The 22,375-nt window shown below is 47.0% G+C and overlaps 1 protein-coding gene across 1 annotated transcript; it reads left to right on the forward strand.

Annotated features, from left to right (window-relative positions):
* Window positions 1–6,147: 6,147 nt before the first annotated feature.
* MCRIP2 (MAPK regulated corepressor interacting protein 2) lies at window positions 6,148–15,232 on the forward strand. Its single transcript, XM_033167453.1, has 5 exons — window positions 6,148–6,660; window positions 7,009–7,099; window positions 11,976–12,103; window positions 13,446–13,547; window positions 14,766–15,232. Exons 1-5 carry the CDS (start codon window positions 6,606–6,608, stop codon window positions 14,834–14,836), a joined length of 447 nt encoding a protein of 148 aa, XP_033023344.1. The 5' UTR covers window positions 6,148–6,605; the 3' UTR covers window positions 14,837–15,232.
* The last annotated feature ends 7,143 nt before the right edge of the window (window positions 15,233–22,375 follow it).

The raw sequence follows: 22,375 nt of genomic DNA on the forward strand, positions 1-22,375 counted from the left end.
GGTTAAGAAATCTGTGCTCTGGGAGTTCCTATCAAGCCGTAAGAGGGAGCCACCTATAGGTATGCAGTGGTAAGTACTGTATCCTTTAATTTTCTCATTAGTTTCGTGGAAAAATAACATGCTCCTTTTCAGTGGTTTTGCAGTTTATACAAAAAAGAAAAAAAAGGAAATGACAAAATGTAACTTTTTTCTGAGTTTGCAGACATTTAAAACTTACTTTGTTAATGTCAATGTAGATAAAGTCCATCATTATTAAACCCCATATTTTGCAGGGGGGAGGAGTGTGGATGGAAGTATAAGTTATGCCAGACTTGTTGTTATACCCATTTTGCTGAAGGGACCATCCTGGAGTGTATTAGTATAATTTTTAAAGATCTGTATCCCTTCCTTCCTCCCAAAGGAGCCCAGGGCAGCAAAACGATACAGCTTAAAATAATACATACTTTAAACAATTCAAATTCTCCTAAACTTTTAAAAACTATTATGTTGTTAGCTGCTGTGGATGCTCTGTGGGGAGGAAGGGTGGGAAATAAATTAAATTAATAATAAGTTTTCAGGGCTCCCCTGCCCCCACCCTGGGCCCTACTCTCCCTTTTTATGGGTCTTTGGACATGTATGCATTCATGGCTTAAAATGCTGCGAGTTAATTCCCTCTCCGCCCACTATGTTTCAAGTAGCTTTTTACACTGCTACAACACCATCACCTGTCTACCTGACCTGTGTCCCTGCACACCTACACACACCCCTCCAGTGGTGCAGCAGGTGTTTAAAATGTACACACCTCAGCATAACTGCAGCTTTTATTTTTGAATCAGATGGAAGCTGGTTTGAGAGAAAGCACACTGATCAGCAGTACTTCTGAAAGAACTACAGTATAGGATACCAATGGATTGTGGTTAATGTCATAGGCCAGTGGTTTTCAAACTGTCTTTTTTCTGGGCCACACTTTCTGTTTTCTGATCTTTCAAATTTGTCAGAGTTGAAAATTCCCATTCACAACAATATGCTGTGGAGAACCATAGAAGAGTAGCCAATGCTCTTGAAGAGAGGCGCAGATAATGTTTCTGATGGTATATCCAAAAAGATTTTGAAACTATAGGATAGTACATTGAAATGTTTAAATGTTTCTTTGATTGTCCTTGAATCTTCCTGCCACATCCTTTGAGAACCAGTGTCATATGCACTCGGCTTCAAACGCCAGCAGTGGGAGAGCACTGGAGCCAGAGTGAAAAGTAATGTGTACACAGCCATAATCTCTCAACTGAAGATTGTCCCCTATAATGTAGGACACCTTTTTGTGTCCCCCTTCTCCCAGAAGGGTGGAACTCTTGGATTAATTTCGCATCAGTATGAATAGGGGGCCCAATACATAAGAAAGATGATCTGCCCACAACTTACGAAAGCTTCCGCATACCTTGGGATAATCTGTAAACTGTTTTCACCTATGGCCCAGACATTGGTAAATCCAGCTCTGAATCCACTTCATTCATGTAAACAAGCTCAGCTTCCAGGAGGACATGGACCTTGGAACATTTCCAGCTAAAAGTGCAATTATATAATTTTTAAAGCACCACCAACACTGCTCTCCGATGTGAATCCAGCAGACCCTCAAAAATCCATGCTGTAAGAATTGGTGTTTCATGAGAATTGGGGTGCTACTGCAAGCACACACACCCCTGTTGTCATTTTGAAATGTTAAAGGGTATGTAGTGGGATTTCCTTTTCTCCCAGTTGTTCAAGAGCCAGACTAGGCATCTTTGCATCAAAATGCAAGTTCCCATTTCCATTTACTCCACATCCAGCAGGCTCCCACGGCTAGATTTCGAAGCCACATTCACACAAACTTAGCCACAATCCATATTGGTCCTGTAGATTCTTGACAAATAATGCTGTCTTTTTCTCAAACCAGCTTCAATCCGGTTAGAAAAGCAGAAGCAGGGTAATATGAACAGTTGACACAGCTGCTTGGCACAATGCATGTTTAGCTGAATAGGTATGCAAAGATGACAGCTTCATGGATAGATTTTTTTGGGGGGGAGGGAAGCTGTAGGGACAGGGAAACCAAAAAGGTCATCCTTCTCAGTGGAAGACCCCCTCAGCTGCTTTCTGACTAGATGAAACTTTGTGCAAATGTGGCTTGAAACCCAGCTGCAAGAAGGGATGACAATGAGATAGCTCAGTCAGTAGAATATGAGATTGTAAATCTCTGGGTTGTGGGTTTGAGCCTCATCTTGGGCTAAAGATTGCTGCATTGCAGGGGGTGTCCCTTCCAGCTCTACAAATCTATGGCTCTAGGACTTTGCTGTGTCTTAAGTCCAGGGCCGTCTTTAGCAGATGCAGTGCTGGGGTGCAAATATAAGCCCAGCGACCCCAAATTACCATGGATAGTGTGGGGGGGGCAAGCTGTGCACTGCCAGCCATGGGGTGTATGTGTGTGTGCAGCTTCCGTCCTAAGCCTCTGCAGGGATCGCTCTCCTCATATGGTTGATGGGGCGCAGCTGGTGGGCGTGCAGGGAAAGGGGAGGCCGCTGGCAAAGCTGTGCAGCTCCCTGACTCACTGGGGCGCCCCTGAGGCCAGTGCCCTGGTGCAACGCACCACCAAGCCCTATGGGAAATACAGCTCTGCTTAAGTCACCAGTGTGGACATAACCTAACATGCAGCTTTTGTTATATTATTATTAGGATTGCAGCAGGAAGGGAGGTGAAAATTCTGCAGTTTCAAGGGGCAAATCACCCTTTTTAAAAAAAAAAAAAAAAAACTGCCACTTGTTTTTGAGTAGGTGTGCAGGGAGTCACTGCATCTCAACAAAAGTGTGGGGGGGGGGCACTTTTCAATGCAAAATAATGTACCAGTTTCAGAAGAGTTTCCTCAGCACTGCAGAAGGGGAAGAAAGGCTTAAAACCCCACTACATATGGTCTTGTGAATTACCAGCCCTTCCCAGCTGTCGCAATCTACATTTTAAATATATATTATTAATTAGCTAATTAAAACCTGCTTATTAGGTGCAAAGAGGCACCCATCTAATTTAACTTCTTCTGTAGTTTGGCCTTGAGTACTTATTAGGTAGGCTGGATTTGAATAGTAGTAGTCACTTGACTAGAGGGCATGTAATGCAACAGCGGGAGAAAAGCGGCACCTTTCACCTACAAACAGACAATGTCACCCTTGCAACGTTTCTGACCTTTGGCTAGCTAGAGCAGGAATTCCCAAGGTCATCTCTGAACTTGGCTCACCTTGGAGCACATGGAGAAAGGTGAAGGCAAGGCAGAGCCCACTGGCTTTCCCATGAAGCACTTCTCTCTCTTATATAGGAATATAAGAAGATGCATGATACTGGCTGAGTCATACTATTGGTCCGTCAAGCTCAGTATTGTCCACACTGACTGACAGCAGCTTTCTGGGATTTCAGGCACGGTTCTCTCTCCCAGCCATACCCCGGAAGTGCAGGGGCCTGAAACTGGGTCCTGGGACCTTCTGCACACAGAAGCAGCTGCTCTGACAGTGAGCATCTGCCACCCTTCTTCAAGGACCTCAGACTGCAGGAAACAGCAGCACCAAAGACTAATAGATTTTATTTCCAGCTTTGGTGAGAGTAGAACCCTCTTCAGCAGAAGTGCCTTTGGCAGAAAATGCAGGAGGGGGGAAAATCATAATATTTTGATGAAGGATTGAATTTGATTATTTGTGTTTTTCCTTTCATTTATGAACTGCTTCCTACAAAACATCATGAAGCAGTTTTAAAATAAAAACTGCAAAACCATAAAGCATATTTCATGTATCGAAACAATGAAAATGATTTCCACGTATTCACAGAGTGGGATGATAAAAATCACTTCAAAGGCTTGCTGGAAAGGAAGGTATTCAACAGGCATCAGACAGCAGAGAGACTGCGCTTGTCTGGTATATAATGGGAGGGAATTCAAAAGATATATTCTGCCGCACTAAAAGCTGATTCCTATATCATGTGTAAAGTATCTCTTAATGAGATGGTGTCTGCAGAATGCTCTCTCCTGTAGAGCACAGTGATAAGCTGTCTAAATTTTGTTAAATTTATATGCTGCTTTTTGGCCCAAAGACTCCCCAAACAGTAAAGTGGTGGTGTAGCAGGAGAGGATGGTGTGGCAGGAAGATTCAAGGACACTCAAAGAAACATTTAAACATTGCAGTGTAATATTGTATAGTATAGTATCAATTGCTTTTTTATTTGCAGAATATGGATAGAGATATTTTCAAAATGAGAACAAGAACATCAAGTCATCACAACTAGTATTGCCATTCAAACAGAGTTTGAATCCAGAATTGCCATTCAAACAAGAGTGCTGGAGAAGACTAATTTATATTTTGGGAACGATTCTTCATGAGCATCCTACAGTTCTCCATGACATATTGCTGTGAACAGGGATTTTCAACTCTGACAAATATGAAAGATCAGAAAAGAGAAAGGCTTCTTTGTGTTGGTGAGGAGTTGAGAGATTGCTTGTTTCAACTTAGACCTAATATAAATGAGATTACCCAACAAAAGCAAGCTCACAGCTCTCCTTGAGTTTGTATATATACTTAGGGCACACATGTACATATTACAGTGTGAAATACTGTTGCTTTCCTGCTATGGTCATCATTATAACAAATAGGATGCAACAAAATATTGCATGTCCCAAATTCCAGCCACACCACTTCATTCCATTCTCCTCTCCCCAGTTTTTTATTCTCCCCTGAACACAAACAGGCAGCATTCCATGGTCTCCAAACATGTTCAGCTCTCCCTGTCTGTTTTTGAGTCCCTCTTGTTCTACATTCCCCACGGTTGTTGTGTTTTGTGCTTCTGTGAATCATGGGATCATAGGAAGCTGCCTGCTACTGAGTCATACTGCTAATCTATTTAGCTCAGTATTGCCTGCACTGACAAGCAGCAGCTCTCCAGAGTTTCAGACTGAGGATATTCCCAGCCCTACCTGGGGATGCCAGGGATTGAACCTGGGACCTTCTGCATGTAAACCACTGAGTTACTGCTCCCCCCCCGCCCCCACATGCCAGCTGATGCCTCCCATTTTGTGTATGTGTTTGTGTGTGGTTCCATATTTTGGCAACATAAGGAATGGCACCCACAGCCTGAACATCAGAAATAGAGTGATTTGTGTGTGTGAATACACAAAAAGCAAGCTGGTCTATGGGACCGTATTGCTTGACCCAGCAGGCTAGTTCTTAAGGTGTTTTCACTGCACACAGGAACATTAAAGACTGATCAGGAAATGGGAAGAAATGTCTGCTGATTGGCACATGCATAAACATCCCTTGATTTCTCTGCATTCAGTTCCTCTACTCCAGCCTGGCTAGTAGAGCCAGACCAGTTCACACATTTGGCCCTGAATCATCAAGTAGAATAACTGCTCTCTCTTCTCTAGGCATGGGGCAGAATAAGGGGGTAAAACGGAGCACAACACTTAGGAACAGAATGAAAGTTTTGAATCCTCCTTTCCATTAAAGATAAATTTAAAACATAGCCATCTGTGACACTTTAAAGACAAAAGCTTTTATTATGTGGCCCACAATCCACGTCATCAGATGTATGAAGTGTTATCCCTAGTTAGTGTATACCTGCAACTAGTTAGTGTATACCTGCAACTCAAGATAACACTTACCTGAATCTGCTAAAATAGACAGTAAGACCTGAGAGCATATGTCATAACAAATGTGTTAAGTCTTGTAAGGTGCCACAAGACTCCTTGCGTTTTTTGCTGCAACAGTTCACAAAGCAGGCTACTCTCCTTGAAAGTAGATATCTAGTATGTGTGGGTGTACTGGACTACAGCCCTGATGTGGTAGTTTTCTCCTTGCAGGGAATTATTTACATAATGAAATATCCCAGATATTATTCCTGGTCAGCTACTATGAAGCGGTCCAGCCCACTTTTATGCAGCTCACGATTGCTGTTGGGGTGCCCGAGAATCCCTGAAGCCTGCTGCACGCGCGTGCCCCTGTGAATCAAGCCCAAGAGAGTAGCCTAGCGGCGCACCTTCTCCCGCAGTTTCAAACCCTGCTGTGCAATTGCGCAACGCATGAAAAGGGACCTCTGACTTCGAAAAGTTCTTGCACCGTCATCGGCAGACCTCCCGGCTGAGCCAAGCGCTGCGCTGCGCCTTTAAGAGGCGCGATGGGCGGGAGGGCGTGTTGCAGGCATGCCTCCTTCGCTTGCGCTCCCACTCGCCTAGTTAAAGGAGAACCGCGCCGCGTCCAGCTGCCGCCGCCGAGAAGTTAAAGTCAAAGGCAAGCGCCAAGCGGGGAAGACTTTGCCATTGCAACAGGCGGCAGCAGCAGCAGCAGCAGCAAAAACAACACAACAACAACACTTGGGAAGGTTTGCGGGGGAACCATCAGCGCAACGTGGGGGAGAAAGGAGAGCGCACAGAGGCATCTTATTATGATTATGTATTATTGCTTTTGTTAAAAAAAAATCTTGCCATGTAAAGTTGTGTGTGCAGGACACACACTTTTTTTTTAAAAAAAAATTAAACTATTTTAGTTGGGCGCGCGCGCGCGGCAGATCACCCCCCCTTCCCTGCCTTGACCCACATTTCATTCATCTGGTGCTGCTTGGAGACGCAGATGATGTACACCATCACTAAGGGACCTAGCAAGTTAGCTACCCAACGGAGGACAGGTAAGAACGGGACAAAGAGGTGTGCGTTTATGTGTGGGGGTGAATCTGCATGTGCGTAAGTGCCTCCTCTCGCCCCCCCCCCGCTGTCAACCCGGTTGTGCTTTGAGAGGGAGGGAGGAGGGAGCAGGACCCTCCGGAATCCTCCCCAGCCCGTGCCTCTGGGAAACTTCCTCCCTTCCTTTGCAAAATTGATCCGTGTGTGTGTTGGAGGGACGTATCTCTTCCGATCATTCAGCTCTCCCTCCAGGCCTGATGGGGGTTTTCTCGGTGAGAGGTCACGCTGCCCTGGCTCTGCTCGATCGCAGCCCCCCACCCCTTAAGGACGTTGCCTCGATTTCCCCCACGCAGGTCCCACGCAGCAGGTGGAGAGCAAACTGGCCGACCTGAAATGCCGCCGGCGGCAGCAGCAGCAACAGTTCAGCGAGTGGCCTCTGTCAAGGTGAGCGAAGGCGGCCTTTGGGTTTCCCCTACCCACGCGCAGCCAGGGACAGGACCGCAGCAGAGCCGGGTCCCAATGGCTGCCTGGGCAGCGGTGGTGGAAGGAAATCCTGCCTGGGCGGCCGAAGAGGACGATCCGGATCGGCGGTGACCTTGCGCGCCGCGTGCGAGGCGATCTCCTTAATGCGGCGCCGCCTCCTCCTCCTGCTGGGCCCTTCCAGTGACAGCCGTCCTGGGGAGGAGGAGGGGTTTATGTAATCGCTGCGATGCCGACTTGCTTGGGGAGGGGGCGTGAGTGTCTGTGGGGAATCGCCGCGGCATGCAGCCCTCCGGTGTTTTTTTTTTGGGGGGGGGAGAGACGGGGGAGGGAGGTGACCTTGTGGAAAGGTTACCGGGGTTGTCCTTGCCCCATGGCTCCCACGAGGAGGGCGGGCTGCTTTCGTAGGAAACGAGTAAGAGGCGAGGCGGGGGGGGGGGTCGGGGTGGGCCGGTGCGGGTGGGAGTGGGTGCAGGGCCCGCTGGGTGCAGCAGGGACAGGGAGGCCGGCGAAGACGCCCAGTGGCACGTGCGTGCGCGTGTTGGGCTGCGAGGGGATCTCCTCCTTCATGGCGGGGGTGTTTGGAGGCGACGTCATTGGAACTGGAGAGGGAGGGGGCAAGCGCGTGTTTCCAGATCGATCGCGAGCCCGTGTCTAGCGGGCGACCTTTCCCCTGGAAAGCGCGGAGGAAGCGGACACACCCCCTGGCAAGGGGGCGGGGCCAAGGAGGGGTCCCAAAGACGGGGCGGGGCCGAGCCCAGCGTGGTCCACTCCGGAGTTGGAGCGGAGGAGATCCTTGCCTCTTCCATCCTTGGCCCATCGGAGGCAAAAGGCCCTAGCTAGGAAGCCGCGGAAGTGGTGCGCTCGCGAGGTTTTGTGGCTCTTGTGAGCTCTTAATTTTTGTAGATCTTGTGAGCTCTTAATTTTAAAGCTAGCTCATATTCACTCTCTGTTTCTATTTACAGTATTCTGTTGGCTATTACATTTAGCTCACACCCTTCCTACAAGGGGCTCAAGGTGGCAAATTTGTATTTTTATTCCCCCACCCCCATCATAATTAAATTCGTTACTCACCCTCATGGGTGTAGCCAGGATTGGGGGCGGGTGGGCAGAACCAACCTGATTTGGTCAGTTAGTTAAGTATTTCTATTGTCTTGCTTGATTGGGGGGGCAGCTGCCCCCCACCCCTTGGCTCTACCCATGCTCATCCTTCACTGGAAAGTTATCTTCACAACAACCCTCTGAGCTTTATGAGGAGCAAGGATTTGAGGAATGGAGAGTGAGGCTCTGAAGTTGTGGTCTGGCTACAGAACTCTGCCTCTATTAGCCTGGAGGGTGGTGTCCTCTTTTACTGTTGAAATTTAACCCAGGAACTCCTCAGAGCCTGGACTTTCCTGCTACACACACACACAGGCCCTGTCCTGTCTCGGATTTTCTTAATGTCCAAATGTTGGCAAAGACACCACCCCCACACTGGGAACCCTCATGCCAAGTTTGGTGACAATATCTTGAGAGGCAGCCTGACCTATAGAAAACAAACAGACAAACTGTTTCCCAAATATATAGTAGCCAGCAAGATGGATTGATAGATCCAGCTTGCATTACTCTGTCAAAGAACACTGATAGTGTATACAGGACTTCAGGCAGGGAATATCTCCCAGCCTTACCAGGCAATGCCCAGGATTGAACCCACAACCTTCTGCATGCAAAGCAGATGCTCTGCCACTGAGCTGGGGCCCTTTCTTCATTGCAGTTATCCTCCTTGTTGATTGCATTTCATAATGCAGATAGCAGCAACATAAACAACTCACAACAAAATAGGCTCTTATTTTTGTTTATTTATTTTTTAATAATAATTTTTATTGAGTTTACATTTTTACCGTAATCACAATCCATTAATTAATCTCATCACCAAAAACATTGCTTAAATTGAGCTTCGACTCCCCCCCCCCGCCCCACTCTCTGGCTTTCATAAATATTCACTTACATCTTAGCATTTCCATGACCACCTATTTACCTTCTTTCTATCTTAATAAAATTTATCTTATTAATTGTAAACCAGTTCCAAATATTAACATTACAAAATATTTTAACTCAAACGTTTTCAAATGTTTACAATGTTCTTTCATGTATTGTATAAATTTGCTCCAGTCCTTTTCAAACAGCTCGTCATGTCCAGATATTTTTGTTTATTTTTTAAAGTAAAGGGGTCTGTGTCATTTGGCCAACATGCCTGGTCCGATAGATCCATTTCACCGATAACCGTAGCTATTCAGAGAGACTGGCAGCTTTGAGACTGGCATAATCCTGTACCACAGGAAATGGGGATGAAGGGGTGTGTCTTGGCAGCTCTGTTGTTTCCCCCAGCTCACCTGACATGGTCCACTTGGCTTGCACAAGTGTGTGCTTGTTTATTCTGGATTAATTATTTTGATGATGCAAAATACACTAACATGGGTTTAGAATCCTTGCTCCATACCTAAACGTATGTTGAAATAGTGGGATGAGATGGAGGATAATCCTTACTCTTTCCCAATGGTGTGTTCACCCATTCTTGGAAGTTTTCCTGACACACGTTTGTTCCACTGACTGCGAATGGAGCATGAGTCCAAATCTGTATTTGCCCTCAGTGAAGATTGGTCCATTAGGGCAAATGGGACCCTGCCCCCATCAAATCAGTCTGCTTTTGGCCACCCCCACCTACCTGCCTCCGTACTTACAACCAGTCCAGGGGGAGGTCTGGACTGTCAGCTTCCTCCTCCTCTTTAGTCTCTATGTTGCCCTTTTAGAACTTAGCGAGGAGGTGGAGAATGGGGACCAAACCAGAATGATTCATCTCCGACTCTCATTGACTCTTGCTCCCCCTACTGTTGAGCTCCCTGCCTTTTGCCCTAGGAGTCCCAGTGGGCACCAGCCTTCCCTGCTCCCTTGGGAGAGATAGTGAACTGGGCATGGAGGGAAAAGCAAGGAACGTGGCAATTGCTCCATTTTTGGGGATTGCTGGATTTGGCCTGGGGACAATCAGGTCACGGTTGCAGTCTCCTGATCTAGAGAACTAATAGATTTGGAAGATGTTCAGCATTGCATCCTTGATACATTACATTCTTGAACACAAAGACAGCTCTTTAAAAATATATATAATTAAATCAACGAGTTTCCTTGTATGACATTCTGTTGTTGTTTTTTTGTATGAGCTGGGGAAAACTTGGGTGGCCTCCAGACTATTACGATTTTGCAGCAGGGATTCAGTTGCAGGCCATAAGTTTAGGTTTGCTCAATTAAAGCACTGCAAAGTCCTATTTTTATAAACAGGCTTTTTGCAGTCAGGAAAGTGATGGTGGAAAGCACTGAAAATTGTGGGGTGAACAAGTGACTAATGGGAAGACCTAAACCACTGTACAAGCAAAGTGGGCTGAACGGTTGTTGCCATATAACCGCTCCAAAAGCAAATGAGAATAGACAGTCAATAGACAGTTTGACCACTGCATAAGCTTTGTGGAAGCAGATCAGGATGAAAGCATAATAAATGGGTTATCTGGAGGAGCCTGGCAAATTCCTTATTCCGTCACATTGTTAAGGTTCCCTTATCAAATCAACTGCAGTTTCAGGATACAATGGGCACCACATGGCTCTCCCCACTTCCCCTCCATTCTCACAACAACCCTGTGAGGTAGGTCAGGCCAAGAGACTATTCCCAGTGAGCTTCATGGCCAAGGGGAAGTTTGAACCCTGGCCTGCCATCTCCTAGTCCAGGATTCAAGACACTACATGCCCTTGGCACACCTATTTGTTCCTTCTTTCACATCTTCAGTGCCCTGTTTTACATACACAATTTATCCCTGTAAAATTTGCAAGCAACGAGCTGTACATCTTTGATTTATTCATGCTGGATGAGCAGATTGCGATATTTTTTCCTCAGCAGTTGATTGGATACTTGAGTATAATAACTCATGACAGGAACCCCACCCCCACCCCAGTCCAGCACCGCCTTGAGCCCAATGCCCGAGGCAATCACCAGGGTTCCCACAGAAATCTATTCTGCGGCTGATCTTTTTGAAGAATTTATAACTCACCCACCTCCGCCCATAGCTAAGATGTTCTGATTGCCCTCAAGCAAGTATTACGGTAGGTGCCAAGCCAGGTATTGCCTTGTAAGCCCAGCAGTTTACTGAACAATAAAACCATTTTTATTGGGCACCTGAGATGGAGTGTTGCCTTCCCTCATCCTGGGCAGGTTGCAGGGCTGCTGTTCTCAGCAACAGCCTTATAGGAGGTGTCAACTCCTTCTGTACAGCTGCCTTATTTGGGCAGTGGACAAGATAGACATAATCTCTCCTAGCTGGGGAGAAAGAAAATACTTCAGAGCAGGGAAGCACCACAAGCAGGTTCCCCCTCCAAGGGAGGCACAGGGTGTGGTGACAAGTGACAAGGGCCATTCTAGCTGTGGCTTCTCCTCTCCCCAGTGAGGTCCACCTGGCACCCTCACTGACATCTTTTTAACACCAGGCATTTTGATAGACTGAGATTATGTTGGTTTGTTATTAGCATCCCTGCCAAGATTCCTGTGGGGGTTGTTTGCTCTGGTTTTATTGTGTTATGTATTTAGATTTATGTTTTTAATGTGTCAGTCACTTGGAGACATACCAAGTCTAATAATAATAATAATAATAATAATAATAATAATAATAATAATAATAATAAATGAATGTAGTATTTGAGGTGTGTCTGGTTTCCTCGCTGTACATCTTTTGGCAAATGCTTTGCTTTGAAGGGTTGAATAATAACAACAATGACAATGATGACTGTGGAAGAATAACATTCTCTGCCTCTGTTTCGGCAGCCCAGCTCCAAAGCTCGTGTTCAACAGGGTAAATGGCAAGAGACCCCCACTCATGACCCCCCCTACGTTGGCCACAGAGGAAAGCTACACTGTGGCACATGAAGAAAATGTTCGGTTCGTGTATGAAGGTAGGTGAGCTGCTCTGTTGAGCCCAGGAACAAGGTTTTTAACCTGTGCTTGTTTTCCTTACAGCTTGGATGGAGGTGCTTCTGTCTAGGTGTGGGGTTTGGGATTGGCAGTGGTTGGCTTAGTTTCACTGGGCCCTCAGCAACACCTGTCTGTGTGGGCTGTCTGTTGCTCTCTGGATTCTTTCTTTTGGTTCCTCTTCCACTTTGCGGTTGTGCACATGCCAGAAAGAAAAGCAATCCTACAAAACTGTAAGCTCTGCCCACCTCTGCCTCTGGCCACACCCAGACACCTTTTTCCTATTGGTCAGTGGCCCTGAATAGGTATCGGTAAATGGTCCTCATCACCCATCTATGCTAGCCTGGTCTAAGGAGATCTGGTGTAAAGGAGTTCAGGGTCCTCTAACATCATGCCTATGTTCAAAACTATATGTGATGCTTAACATGTGTCTGCAGCTTTTTAAAAAAAATGTAAATACATTTTTTAAAGAAAAAATTCAACAGGTTTTGCCTTCCTTTCTCCCCACCCACCCAGCAGGTCTAAGCCTTAGATTGTAAGGGTTCGTCCACACTTCTTTTCCTGTGCCTAGAAACATGTGTCTGCCCCACCATGTTCCCTGGGAAAACCCACTTTTTACTGCTGAATTGGAGCAAAAGTTAATCCGCGGGAAACCTGATTGGCGTTTGCTCCGATTCAGTGGTAGAGAGCAGGTTTCCCCGGAGGAAAGTTGCAAGACAAGCAGAAGCATGGACATCTCCTGGGATAAGAAAATGAGCCGGCAGATGTTAGTGAAGGTCAGTCCATTAGGTCAAATGGGACAGTGCTCCCACCAACATCAGCCTGCTTTCAGCCAGCTTCTACCTCCTGTTTCCTTCCTTCCAACCGGTCCAGAGGGTGGCACTGGCTGTCAGTCTCCTCTTGCTTAGATTCAGTGTTGCCTTCATAAAACTCAGTGGGAAGGATGGGGACAAATCTAGAATTAGTGCCTGTGCCTGCCTGTTATTGGCTCCATCTACTTTTCGGCTAATGCCCTCCCAGTCCCAATGGGTATTAGCCACCACGGTCCGACATCACTGTGACATCATGTGATTGACAGGTGAGCAGCCCCACCCACCTGTCAAACTTGATCTACAGGCAAAGGGTGATAAGGATCTGGCCCATAGGCTAGATCTAGTTCCCCACTGAAAGCTATGTAGTCTTTGGCCTGCAAAGGGGCCAAAGCCTTCTTCAGGAAAGGAGTCAGCAGGTCGAGTTCTTGTGAGCCAGAAAATGGGGCCTCCACGAGGTTTGCTGCTTGGAAGTGTCCTTCTCTCCTCATGTGCCCTCCTCTTTCCCACCCTCCAGCCTGGCAACAGGTGCAGCAGCAGCTGGATGGCGTCCAGCAAGGGGACAGCAGATCTGGTCCAGTGCAATACACAGAGAAAACACCTGGCCCTGAATTGAAAGGTAAGTGCATGTCGCCTGCCTTCCAGGAGTGGCATGGAATCAAGCAGAGTGGGATACACAAGAGATGTCAGCCAGATCCCCAGAACCAAGTGGCAACTTTTACAAGCCCCTAGATTCTTCCCTGGCTCAGGTTAAAAAATCCAAGCTGGAAAATAATTCTGAGCTTTCTTCCCTTGCCTGCACCCTATCCCAGAATACTTAGAAGAACCATTGTTTATTTAATTTTTATATTATTTTTATATTAATTTTTCTTTTTTCATTTAATTCACATTACGTTAATTGCCATACACCTTCACAATTGTACATAACATGAATATATTATTTCTGCAAATTCCCCACATCTAACCCTGCAACCACCTCCCCTTACACCCAAATGCCCATGTGACTTCCTTCACCCACATGCGTGATATCCAACTTATTACTTAATAAAAACCTCTAACATTGTGTTCGTTTTTATTCATTACGATAGTCATTCATCTATTTTTTTTAAAGGAAAACATAGTCATCTTGGCTAGTTCAATATATTCACAAAATTTTATTTGCCACTCTGAGATTGAAGGAGTCTCCTCACTTCCAATTTTTTGCCACTAGTATTCTAGCGGCTGCTGTAGCATACAAAAAAGAAGAGCCATTGTTTAGTGGTAAAACGCCATATTTGCGTCCATACTTTAGTGAATCCCTACTCAGTTCACTAGGACATATTGTAAGGAGACCCCTTGGTCCCCTTCCAGAACCAGAGTTACTAGACTTCCCTGTGAAGAGGGATTGGTTGTTAAACGAACAACCCCTCTGGAAATGGTTACCAGGATTATTGCACCTCTTTACCCTGGTCTTTGCACTATTATTGTGATGAATAAATGTTGCAGAATACACCCACAAAAATCCCTCCAGGCTGGAGAGGCCCTCAGTCTCCTGTTTCTAGCATAGTAATTGGGTTGATGGATGTAAAACAAGTGCCTTCTTTCTGTGGGCAGGTTGTGTTCTACAGCATTTTTATGTATATACTTTCGTACCTTGGAAGTCGAACGGAATCCCTTCCGGAAGTCCGTTTGAATTTCTAAACGTTTGAAAACAAAATTTCTCTTGTAAACAAAAGAAACTTAAGTTATTTGAGAAGCTGTAGTTTTGATATTTTCTTATCCTAATCCTTCAGATTTTGCAGGCAGATTTTTGTCCTGCGCTTGCTCTTAAATGGACCCAATCTTCTCTTTTTTTCAGATTTTGTGCCCATAGACCTTGAGGACTGGTGGGCCCAACAGTTCCTGGCAAAAATCGAGAATGGATCTTAACAAGGGGTTGTGCAGAAAGCTTAAAACAAAAAAAAAAGTTTTAAATTTACCGTAAGGAAAATATGCACCCGTCCAAGCAAAGAGAAAAGAGAGAGAAAATGGGGAACCCCTTGGCAGTCCCACCCTGGAGCCCACTTTGGGGGCAGGAAGGAGAGTGACCGACAGCAAACTGCTTCCTTAGAAGCTCTGGATTTTTTTTTCCCACCGGAAGATTCAGACAAGACTGAATGTCTGGAAGTGCCATGGCAACGTGGGTTTTGGGGGGGTGGCTTAGGGGAGGGTCTGGCAACCCTGTCCTACTCCCACTTGGAGCTGGCACCCTCTGGAAAGCCAGCGCTGCCCTGTAAAGCCAAGACTGCATTCTCAATAAAAGCACCAATGTGCCAGTGGAACAAGGCCGTGCTGCGTGGGGAGGAATTATGGCTGGGAGCGGGCCAAGGACGCCACTGCCGCAAAAAAAGGAAATGATTACAAAAGCCTTTGCTGGGGCTGTTCTTCTGGCTGGCAGGTCAAGGGCAGGGGGGAGGATTCAGGTTTGCTTTTGCCCCAGCTGCTAAGTGTTGCGCTGCCGTTTGGTCAAGGCAGGGATGTAGAATCGTGTAGTCTAACCCCCCCCCCCCCCGGCAATGCAGGAATATGCTGCTTTCCCATACAGGGGATTGAACCTGCAACCTTGGTGTTATCAGCACCACGCTCTAACCAACTGAGCTATCTCTTCTGACAGTATTGTTGCTTTTCACTCTGTACGCCATCCAACACCCCCCCCCAATGCATGTTGGGAGGTAATACAAGTGCTTCGGCAGGAACAACACGAGAGTGCAAAGTCCTGCTCTTGCTTCAAGTTTTAGCTCAGGGGAGGATAGTTTTCTATGTTCTTGGGTACTGTTCTATTTAAGAACATCAGGGTTTTCCCAGCTGGATCAGGCCAGTGGCCCATGTAGCCCACCACCCTGTTCTCACAGTGGCCAACCGGATGCCTCAAGCATTTGAGCACAAGAGAGCTCACACCTTCTTTTGGTTTCCAGTAACTTGTTATTCAGAGGCATTCCTGCCTCCAAACTGTGGCAGCAGAACAGAGCTATGATTCTCGCACAGCAGCAGCTGACGCCATGTAGTTATGCACAGCACACACACAGGCCTGCTAAGTATCTTACACTCTCTGGGATGTGGGTGTTTATGCATGTGCACGCACAGAGAGATACATACCCCGCCCACATCCACCATGACAGGGAAAAATTGCAGAGTCACTATTTTGAAAATCCAGTTTATTTTTTGAGATGGGGGAAAATGTCACCACTACAACTGAATGCAGTACATAAGAGCCATGGAAGAGCAGATGGACGTACACTCACATGTCTGAGACATGGACTAACCCTGCACCCCTCCCTTTCAGAAGTCCCTGTATACTCCTTAGTGTTTAAAAATGTATTTTCATAGGCAGGCACACACACACACACACAAAAAAATCCAACACAAAAAGTGAAATATGGGGGGGGGAATCAGAAAAGGGGCACATACATTGGGAGGACGGAATAGCTAATGGATGGATTTCGTGGTTTTGATTAGTGCTCAGTTTGCCACTGTCGTCATGTGACCAAAAGCAGCAAAAGACTATCTCCGCTGGTTCCGTTTGCCTTTGCAGCAAAAACATTTCAGTATATTGTGTTGGGGGGGGGGGTGTTGGTGCAATAACAGACCTGAGAAATTTCAGAGCACAAACTGGATTCATAAACGCGCGCGTACACACACACACACAATTGTGCAAAAATGCAGTGACTTGTGCAAGATGAAGGGATTTACTGTGTAAGTCGAAGTACTGAAAACAACAAAACTGACTATTTTACACTCTCAAGACATCTAAAGCAGTGGTTGTCCAAACTCCCGGTCCCAAGGGTACCAGTCTGCTGTGGAATGCTTGCATGGTGCAGATTACGTGAAGCCTCACCATTGCCCCTGTGAAGTAACTGAGTGCACACCTGGGAACATGGGGGGGGCATCCCCCACCCTCCACTTTACTTATTTATTTCAGGGCTCTGCTGCCTTTCACAGCAACTGCGATGTGCAGGGGCAGAACCAGTGACAGAAAAAAGGGAGAAACTCAGCACCTCAAAGCCCTCTGTGGTAGCACAGGCATATTGCTAATAGCAGGTGAGCCCCCTTCCAAGGAAGCCTGTTTGCCATTAGTGATCTCAATGAGGAAGGCCTACTTAATAAGGTTCCTTAAGAAACCCCAGGGAGGTTTAAAAAACCACAGGTCTAGATCCCATGTGGATGGACAAGTGGGGGATGGGGGTGGGTCTCAGGGGAGGGGAACAGCTGCAGAGTTTAGTGTATGGTGGACCAAGCAAAAGTGAACCCACCCCCTCCATAAAAGGTACATTCCATGTAACACTTGAAGACTTGCACCAGCGAGATGCAGCAGCTCCCTGGCAAATATCCACTTTTTAGAAGACCTTGTGGTTAACTGCCACATGCTTATAAATAGTGGTGGTTGCAGCCCACTGGGGCTGGTAGGGCAGAAGGCAGGGAGCCCAACAGTAGGGGGAGCCAGAGGCAATGGCAGGCCTTCTAGTTTTGTCCCCATCTTCCTCCTTGCTGAGTTCTATAAGGGGAGATGTAGGAGGAGGAAGATGGCAGGTTGGGCCACCTTGCTGGGCTGTATGAAGTAAGAAGGCGGAAGTTGACGAGGCAGCGCCCAATTTGCCCAAATGAAGCAACCTCCGCTGTTGCCTATAAAAGCCAGTGTTGAGTGACTGTAAAAACCTGAAGCAGTTCTGAAAGTGGATCAGCCCTCATTAAGAGCAAAGGCTGTTTTCCAATCTGCTTGAAGCAGATCAGTTTCCTTGGCTTTGCAACTCTTTTGTTCGCCAGAAAGCACCTGGGGATGTGTGTGAAAAAGGGCCCAGGGGCCCAGGAGGAGGGAAGGCAACGGAGCAAAGAAGCACCTGCACAGTCCTCTACTGGCTCTCCCTGCAAAAGGGGAGCTGCTTCTCCACCCATGAATATTGCAAATTTAAGCGAAGGCCTGCACCAAGTAATGAGCAGTTGAACCTGGCGTTGGCCCTATCTAGGTTAGGGGAGGTGGCTGCTGCTGCTTCCGGTATACAGGTATTTTTAATGCTTCCAAGGAAAGTGGAGTGGGGGGTGAGACAGGCGGATTGAGCATCTCCATGTCAAGAGAGGCCACCACAACCTCATACATTTAAAGAGCATGGCTTTCCCCAAAGGATCCGGGGAACAGCAGTGTTTACAGTTGCTGGGAATTGTAGCTCCACGAGGATTAAACTACGGCTCCCAGGATTCCTGGAGGGAAGCAATGCATTTTTAAAACGTTGTGTATGCGAGCCATGGCTTGTGCAGGAGAACCTCTTGGTGGACTGTGCCTGGGTTAACTAGGGGGAGTGGCACCTTAGGCTGGCCCTGGGTCAAACTGGACGGAATGTGATTGAACACGGAAAATAGAGACAAACCACTGGAAACGGACAAAAAAAAAAAAGGACACCACTAATACACTCTTAAAAAGGAAAACAACAAGGAACATGCACCACCTGAAATAAGTAGTTTGAACCGCCTTTCTTGAGTGGGTGACTTTGTAAGCCAAAGGCAGGGGTGACAATAAAAAGGACCGACTAGCTCCCCCCTCCACGCCATTTGCTCACAGACATCATAGGATTGGGTTTCTGCCACATGGAAGAGGCTAAGCAAGTGATGCACACAATGCACAGAACTCCTGGATGCACCTAGGGCGGTTTGACTTGCGCCCAGGGGTGACCCAAATGCACCCCTTGGAAAATGCATAGTTGGGTTATTTTGAAGAGCCCTGGTGGCCAACCAGATGCAGGGAAGTGCTCTAACCACACCGTGATAATCTCACCGTTTCTGCACCTTTCCCAGTACTAGGATAGCCTTTCGTGGGATGCAGCAACCAGAACTCTTATTTAGATAATAATAGAATTATAAAATTGTAGAGTTGGAAGGGACCCCAAGAGTCAACCAGTCCAACCCCCTGCCATACAGGAAATCTCAACTAAAGCATCAATGACAAGATGGCCATCCAACCTCTGTTTAACATTGTGGCCACATGACGTCACAGTTATTAAAAGGGCAATGAGGTGGCCATGAGAAGTTTTGAAAACAACAATGCCACAATGCCACACACAAGGCTGTTCAGTGGCAAAATTAGCCCTCTGTCTTCTAACTCTTTAAGCAATCTGATACAATCCCAACCAGTGATGTTGGTCTGCAGATACACACTTTCTAGAGCATGGACCATCTTCATACTGGTCCTACAGTGCAACCCGTTGACAAACAACTACAAGGACAAAGTAACCCCAGAATAAAGTATTGGCTCCTCCCTCTCTTTTCCACCTCCAGAAACCTTATTGCTTCCACTCCAGCACCAGCTACCCAGTATGCAGATGGCTAGCTCCTCAAAGATTGGCAACACACACGTCTGTAACAAGAGGGGTCCAATTCTCCTTGGCCTGAAGAACCCATTCAGGCAGCTGTCAGTTTTTAAGCCAACTGAAGGCAAGTGCACAACTGCCTTAAGTAGCGTAGTTTGAAGGAGTACTTTTCTGGCACCAAACATGATTTAGGAATCATGGCCATCCCCTCCATGGAATTCCCTGTATAAGAAGAAAGGGGGCAGATGGACCCAAAAAATTGTGTGCCTGAAAGACCCAGATTCTGCTCCAACGACAGGCATATGTGCCTACATTTGCCTATTTCGTTCCACTTTTGCTAAGCCATGTGCAGGGACAAATTATGAAGAGCACTAGAAACAACACCCCCTCCGAACTGGGGGGCCCTGCATAGCCCGTCACATGTCTTCTGGTATTTCAACTGCATTTCCAAGCTTATTTCTGGAGCACTAAGGGATCAAAACGTTGTTTTATGGTAATGCAAATTAAGGATTCTGCAGATGTAGAATTCTCTTCCAGATATCAAATTCTACTTGTATGCAAACCGGCTGCAGGTGCAAGGAAATGCATGAACCCAACAAGGACTAACCAATGGCTAAGGGTTGGTGGCCAGGAATTATTTCCTCGCTAGAGGGCCTGGGAATGAAGTACTAGGCCACTTCCTGCCTCATCTGCTGACAATCTCTCAGTCTCATTAAAACCTTGAGCACCGCAACTGCCATCATTGCCTTTGCACAAATAGGATGCATTGGAGGAGGGACAAAATGGAAGGTTTTTTGTGTTGGTTTTTTTGGCTGGGTTCCCCTCTGCCCAACTTGGAGCTGCAGATTTGGGTGGGTTTTGTTTTTTGGTGATCTAGCAAGCAGCATACAGAGGGCTCAGTGCAGAGCAGATGCTTAGTTAGCAGGTGCTGTTCAAGTCTTGACAGGTGCATGCAGTTAGGCCCACATTTATCTAAGGCAGGATTTTTTTTAATTTTTTGCCAGGTTGGGCACTTGGGCTGCAGCACACCTGGCCCTACAAAACGCTAGTCTCCAGAGTTCCCCATTTGGACAAGCAGAATAACCCCTTGCTAGGACCCTTCACTTTGTTCCTTAATCTTTCCTCAATGCAATACAAAAGGCGGTTTTAACATGGTAATTTCTATAAGGCGCCCCCATGTGGGGAAAGCAAGGGACAACCACAAAGATGTCTGCTATGAAAATCCCATGGTGGGATTTCTCCCTCATTTTTTCCCCCAAGGGGAATGTGCTAACTCACCCTAACAAAGGTGATAAAGCTGGCATGGGGAGCCTGTCTCCGAATCTTGTTGGGCTGCAGCTCCCATCACCCCCTGCCTGCATGGCCAACAGTTTTGGGATGATGGGAACTGGGGTCTTAAGAGGCATTTGGAGAGTCTCGGGATTCCCCTGCCCTGCATTGGGAACATCCTTCATTCTGGGGAACCAAGGGCTGAGCTGGCCCTAGGTGGGAACACATCCTGGTCATCTGTTGAGACAAAAGCAGCACTACAACAGAACATATCCTACAGTGCAGGTGAGCACCTTGGCAGATGCAGGTGAGCACCTTGAAACCGGGCGTGAACTTCCTCCTCACTCCAACTTCTTGGAGGGATTCAAAAGCCCTAGTTCCAGCACAGCATCTTAATATAAGTGGCCGCCTATCACCAACACCTTCGCGGCCTGTTCTTTCCAGATTTCAGAGGAGGAGGAGGATGACGACACAGAGATGCTTCCATCTGACAACAGCCTCCGCTTCTGCAAGGCTGACCTGGCTGCTACAAACCCCAAAAGTGAAGAACAATGTCCCCACCTGGGTCCAGAATCAAGCCGTAACAGAGCACATGATTAGTTGGTCCTGGAGCATTCACAGACAAAATGACAGGTTGTTGAGTGGCAGTTCCCCTTCTTTGCAATCGGCTAGGATTTCATACATGATCCGTGGCTGATGGAAGCTTTTGGCTAGTTTCTCTAAATCAGTTCTCTTCAGCCTTTGGTCCCCAGATGGTGCTGGACTCTGACTCCTATCATCCCCAGACAGCTTAACCAATGGTTAGGGATCATAGATTCAAAGAATTGTAGAGTTGGAAGGAACCCAAAGGATCATTGAATTACAACTCAATCATCCCTGACAGATGACCATCCAACCTCTGTTTAAAAACCTCCAGAGAAAGAGAGCCCAGCAGCTTCTGAAGCAGCTGAATAAGCTCTTACTGTCAGAAAGTACCATTCCTCGTAAGGCTTGGTATCTTTATCATCTTGGCTGTCCTTCTCTACTCATGTTCCAGCTTGTTCATATCCCTGCAGGTGATGGGAAGCGTAAGCAAACAACATCTGGGGATGACCAAAGGTTGAAGAACATTTCCCTAAACTACAGCAAAACCACCTCGAAGGAAATTCTCCATGAACATTTAAGGTTAGTGACATAGATGAAGGAATGTGCCAGGGTGGTGCCTGCGAGATACCTACTACGCTAAACTCAGCCTCACAGTTGTCTGAAAAGCAAAATACATTATCTCCCCCCCCCCCGGCACCTTGTGGAAAATAAATAAATAATCCCAGATCTGGTGGGAACCCCAGAGTGAGGTGGGGACTGTGACCTGTTGCATGCTGCCCTCCTCATCCCGCTCCACCTGAGGAAAACGAGTGGCGAAAATGAAGTCAGGCTGGACGGATACGCCACACGGGGACGTTTTGTTTCCTCATACAGACATGGGCTGCAGACAGACAGACAGACGTGCGCGTTGCCAGTGCCCCATTTGCGGAGGCACACTGGGCCAATGACATAGATGTTGACCCAGTGGAAGCCCTGGAGGAGAGGATGCAAAAGACAGTATGCACCAGTCATCCCAGCACCAGGAGTTCATTACTTGCGTGGTGGTCCAACACTGTCCTCTCAGGTTGGCTTAAAGGCAGAGGGAAAGCTAGTTAAGATCCACAGGCTGGCTGTGCTCCCTCGAGATGTAGCCCTTTGCTGCTCTTTCCCATGCCTCGCCACATGTGGACGTACACCATGACACTGACACACACACACACACACACACACACACACACACATCATGCATGCTCTTCCTCTTGATCCCCGCACTGCGGCAAGCAGGAGATCTCAAACCGCC

Source organism: Lacerta agilis, chromosome 13 (genome assembly GCF_009819535.1).
Source record: "Lacerta agilis isolate rLacAgi1 chromosome 13, rLacAgi1.pri, whole genome shotgun sequence".
Lineage (NCBI taxonomy): Eukaryota > Metazoa > Chordata > Lepidosauria > Squamata > Lacertidae > Lacerta > Lacerta agilis.

What these genes read in the sequence shown, in the direction of transcription:
- MCRIP2 (XM_033167453.1), top strand. Translation starts at nt 6,606, where the DNA reads ATGATGTACACCATCACTAAGGGACCTAGCAAGTTAGCTACCCAACGG. An exon ending in AGCGAGTGGCCTCTGTCAAG is followed by an intron (nt 7,100 to 11,975) that starts GTGAGCGAAGGC and finishes CTGTTTCGGCAG; the next exon opens with CCCAGCTCCAAAGCTCGTGT. An exon ending in TGTTCGGTTCGTGTATGAAG is followed by an intron (nt 12,104 to 13,445) that starts GTAGGTGAGCTG and finishes CCCACCCTCCAG; the next exon opens with CCTGGCAACAGGTGCAGCAG.